This window comes from Dendrobium catenatum, unplaced genomic scaffold (genome assembly GCF_001605985.2).
Source record: "Dendrobium catenatum unplaced genomic scaffold, ASM160598v2 fragScaff_scaffold_266, whole genome shotgun sequence".
Taxonomy (NCBI): domain Eukaryota; kingdom Viridiplantae; phylum Streptophyta; class Magnoliopsida; order Asparagales; family Orchidaceae; genus Dendrobium; species Dendrobium catenatum.
The window spans coordinates 564,768-569,794 of NW_021318728.1; the positions used below are offsets into that span (position 1 = coordinate 564,768).

Consider the following 5,027-nt stretch of genomic DNA (forward strand, 5'->3'; position numbering starts at 1 on the left):
TCAAATTAGGATGAAATATTAAATGAATATAAATTTAAGATTTATTGTGACAATTTTTATTACAAAATATTATGAGTATTATAAATACTTTTAAAAATAATAAGAGAGTTAAAAGCTTTGATTTTTCATTTTTCATCAAAGGATCTCAAATATTTATTAAATTTATTTGCAATAATTTGTGATTAAATTTTATCTAAATTAAAAAAATTACAGTTATCATGCATTAACGTTGCAGCACAAAAATTCTTGAAATAATAATAAAATAATAGCTATTGAAGAGTTCTGAACGAATAATTTAGAAGTATCTTTTATCTTATTTTCTAAATAATTTTTTTTCACATTTTCTATAAAATTCTCACTCTTCTTTTTTTTTTTTTTCATATTTTCTACAAACCAAGAGATATAAATTCAAAATTTTACCTATATGATATGTGTAAGCTTAAAATATATTTCATTTTGCAATACTTAAACTCCACATTTCTTTTTCAACAAATCAATCGACCATTATAAGAACAAATTACTATTTAACTCAAATTAAGCTCAATCACATCATTTATATTAAAAATTAAGGAGATTTGCATGCATGCCATCCTATACTATTTTATTTACATATCTAACACCTAAAACTTTAATATTACATGCATACCACTCATAGCTCACTTTCATATCCAATATGAATGATAGAAATAAAATAAATGAATAGTAGAAATGAAATATAAGTGGAATATTTGATATTAAAATAATATAAGGTAGTATATATATAATATTAAAATTTCAAATGTTAGATATATAAATAAGATGGTATAAAATGGTATGTACATCTCCCTAAAAAGTATTCTCCTTGATTAATTACTATTATTTCATTTCATTTATTTATTTGCATAAAATGCCTAATTTCATTAAAAAAACTATAAAAATGAATAAGAATATATATATATTCCAAAATTGCCTGTTTGAAATCAAATAAAAAAAAAAAAACTAATAACCCTTTCCAAAAGATCAAATATTAATTGAAAAACACAGCTAGTTTGCAATAACAATATTCATAAATTAATACTAAGATATTAAATAGTACATTTTTGTTCCTTAAGAAAAAAAAAAAAAGTCTGATAGTTCCAGGTTTCAAGCCTCCATTGAGTGAGCCTTGTCATTTGGCATCAGTTTTGGACCTTCCCACAGCTCAGTTAATTCATTTCTGCTCCATGAAAGAACAATAACAGGTCCCAAAGTTGAAGGTACCTGCACATTGACAGTACACACACAAAATAAATAACAATTTCCTTAGTATAAGACAAGTATAGAAGGTTTACCAGATAAAGAAGAGCAGGCTGAGGAGATTGACTAAGGATCCCAGCAGCTAAAGCAGCAACCAGACCAACTGCATACCCAGTAACTGCAAACCAAACATATTTGTGTCCTTTGGAGGTTAAGTCCAGCGAGTTTTCTTTGCTCTTTCGATGATCGAAACAAAGCACCAAAGCGAGAAGCATGCCAGGAATGGCCTGCAAAGCCAACAGAACAATGGCATAATCAAGCATCTAAACTAAATACAATAGTGGTGGGTGTTAACTAGTTTGATTTGTAAGAATATTGCAAGTTGTTGCCACTTTGCACTCTTTGGGTGCAAAATAAAAGGGATATATTTACCAAAACCCACTAATAGCCCTTTTTTTTTACTGCTAAATTCATTTTGTTACACATATCATGATTAAATCGTCAGGAATATGATAAAAGGCAAAAAATATAAGTTAAAATTTTATTGTGAATTTTGATATTTTAGTATATGTATATGTAAGAGGATATTAGTTTTATACAACAACAACAACATCAAGTCTTTGTTTCACTACGTGGGGTCGGCTACATGGATCTTTTTTCTCCATTGCGTCTTGTTAAAAATCAAACTCTCGATTAAATCTAATAAAGAAAGATCATTTCTAATATTTTCTAACCAAGTCTTTTTTGGTCTACCTCTACATTTCTTAACATAAGTCAAATCGAATGAAAATGACACGGCAGGATGAAAATTTTAGTTGAAGCATTTGGTATTGATGCTGATTTAAGAAGATACATTGGGGTAGAGAAAATTCTCATCAGATCTCCCTCTACGATTTAGAACTACTAAGATCAATTAAAGAATACATCCTCATTTATAGAAAAACAGCTATATGGGTATCAAAATGAGTACAAGAATAGTGATTGACATGACTTTACTGCTTAAACTATATAAAGTCTTGGAAGGTTTTTCAGAGACTTCTATAATAAGTTACTGGCCTGTACACTATCAAAGCCCTGAAAAATATAGTTATGTAATTACAACTTGCTAAGTTTATTCTAATAAATCCAACTTTAGCATATAAAAATGAGAAGTACAAAGGAGTATTTCTCAATAATGAGAATATAATAATTAAACTTTTGAAGGTTAAAATTTAAGCATTTTTTCATACTTATTGAAAAAAAAATTTATATAATTTAGACATAATATATGGATATAATATGCAAATTGACTAAGAAAGCTCATAGTATTATCACCCTCTCATTAATATTACTGATCTTGTCTGGATATAATATGCAAATTTAATAGGAGAGCTTATAGCATCACATTCTTATCATTGTTACTATACTTGTCTAACTACATATACACGTTTAGGTTTGTATTTGTGTGTTAGATTGTTTAGACTTGATCCAAAATAATCAAGACAGGGTTTTTGTCAAAAACCTTCCAAATGGATTGAAAAGTCACCGGGTATTTGATGTGTAATTGAGTATCGCCTATAAACCTGAGGAATTTGTAATTATATGACAAAGGCTTCTTAACAGTTTAGGGCGTCCCAACAAGCGAGCTATTAGTGAAATAATGACCAATACGAGTGGCCGGATGTGTTCGCAATTGAGATCAGCAATGTCATAAGAATGTAAATCTACTAGGCAAAATACAGCATTAAGACACTATCTTAATATGCTAAACCCCCATGGAAACCATCTCCACGTTCTTCCCCCATCTTTGGCCAGAAGTCTCCATGACTTCTTGTGTTTGTTTTTATTTTAAAGTTATTGATTCTAGATATTAGCTACGAGGTAAGTCGCGATTAGGATGATGAATCAACTAGGATAAGTAGTAAGGTAGGCTCATATTCTTCTCTAGATGCTGGTAGCCACAACTTAAAATGCAAATGGATAGGATGCCTCGTTTCCTTCTTTGATCGATAGCAACATGACAGGACCAGGAAAGAGGGAGATGAGGGAGGGAGAGAGAGAGAGAGAGAGAGAGAGAGAGAGAGGTGGGGGGATGAACAACCTCTATTTCAATGATTTGGAAAAGGTAGGAAGAGAGAGAAGGAGAGGTTTTGACTAAATGATTTTTTTTTTAACACCCATTTGCTTTCATTGTAACATTTAAAAATGCCATATAGACCAAAAAATTGAACATAAAGATAGGAATTCATCCCAAAATGAGCCAAGCATTCAAAAACTTCATTGAATTCCTCATCCATACGACCAATTCCAACATGTAGATAGAATTGGTGGATATTTGAATGTAATACTCCATAATACATGCCTTCGTTTTTGTAAATTAAAATGTGAATCCTTCTTGAAGTGTCCGGTCCCTTGGTAGACTATGGGTTTCGTTTGGGATGACTTTCTTACTGTTTCTTAATGCAACTTTTTAATACAAAATTTCTTTAAAACAGCAAGAAAGCCGTCCCAAACTAAGCCTATATTTTGAGTTTGGACTTCCAATCTCAGCAAGAATACTCTCATTAGCATCTAAGAACCAATGTAAATCTTTAGAAAATCTGGAAATTGACTGAAAGCTTCTAAATCAATTTAGAAAACTACAAAATTCCTTGATTCTGGAGTCGATAAATATTTATTTCATTGTTTACTTACTGCTGAGCATTGAATCAAAGAAGTTTATCAAAATTTTATGACTCACCAATACATGTTTCTTTATAGAAAATCAAAATTTGAATCCTTCTAGAAGTGATCTGCCCCTCCATGGACTATTTTTTTGGTTTGAAATTTTAATCTCATCAAGGATATTCACTTTAGCATCTAAGAACCTTTGGGTATTCAACAAAGGTGGATGATATATTTTGCTAAACTTTTTAATGAAAATTGTGAAAATAAGGTTGACTATAGTAACCTTAGCACCCTAAATGAAAATAAAGATTTTTGTTTTTATCAGCGTATTAGTAAAACCGAAGTTAGAGAGGCTTTAAAGAAAATGAAGGGTGGAAAAGCAGTTGGACTTGATGATATTCCAATAGACGTGTGGAAATGCTTAGGAGATGAAGGAATTTCTTAGCTTACTAAACTTTTTAATACTATTTTGAAGACTAAAAAGATGTCAGATTAGTGGAGAATGAGTGTGTTAATTCCTATTTTTAAGAATAAAGGTGATGCACAAGATTGTGAGAATTATAGAAGAATTAAGTTAATGTGTCATACTTTAAAACTATGGGAGCGAGTTATGGAGCATAGGTTGCGGCGTAATACTAATGTTTCTGAAAATCAATTTGGATTCATGCCGGGTAGGTCTAGGGGTGTAAACGAGTCGAGTCGAGTCGAGCTCAGAAAACGAGCTCGAGCTCGAGCTCGTTAAACTATAAACGAGCTCGAGCCGGCTCGCGAGCCGCTCGATTTCTCATCCATCAGATTTTTTAATTTTTCGGCCACCTTTTTTTCCCGCCTATGAATGGCGCCCTGCCATGTTTTTTTTTTTTTTTTTTTTTGAAAAGGCTGTCATATTAAAAAGCTGTCATAATGAAAAGTTGCAAAGGACACTTTGCATTTAATAAAAATCAGCTTTCACTTGAAACGATGCAATGAATTTATATAAATTAACATTAAAAGCAACATTTAACATTAAAAGCAAAGTTTGAATCTCATATTATATGCCGGCTGTCATATATTTTTTAAAATACCCTAAATATTATTGTTTCAAGCCGGCTCGGCTCACTTACACCCCTAGGTAGGTCGACTATGGAAGCCATACATTTATTAAGAGGTTTGATGGAGAAATATAT

General features: G+C 31.0%; 1 protein-coding gene across 1 annotated transcript in view; it reads right to left on the bottom strand.

Moving 5' to 3' along the window:
- Positions 1–988: 988 nt before the first annotated feature.
- LOC110103329 (signal peptide peptidase-like 1) overlaps positions 989–5,027 on the bottom strand; it is an 11,704-nt gene continuing 7,665 nt past the window's right edge. Inside the window, exons 3-4 of the mRNA XM_020831998.2 lie at positions 1,311–1,502; positions 989–1,239 (exon numbers count right to left, since the gene is read on the bottom strand). Of these exons, the coding sequence (XP_020687657.1) occupies positions 1,123–1,239; positions 1,311–1,502 (309 nt within the window). The 3' untranslated portion in view covers positions 989–1,122. The remainder of the gene's footprint in view (positions 1,240–1,310; positions 1,503–5,027) is intronic.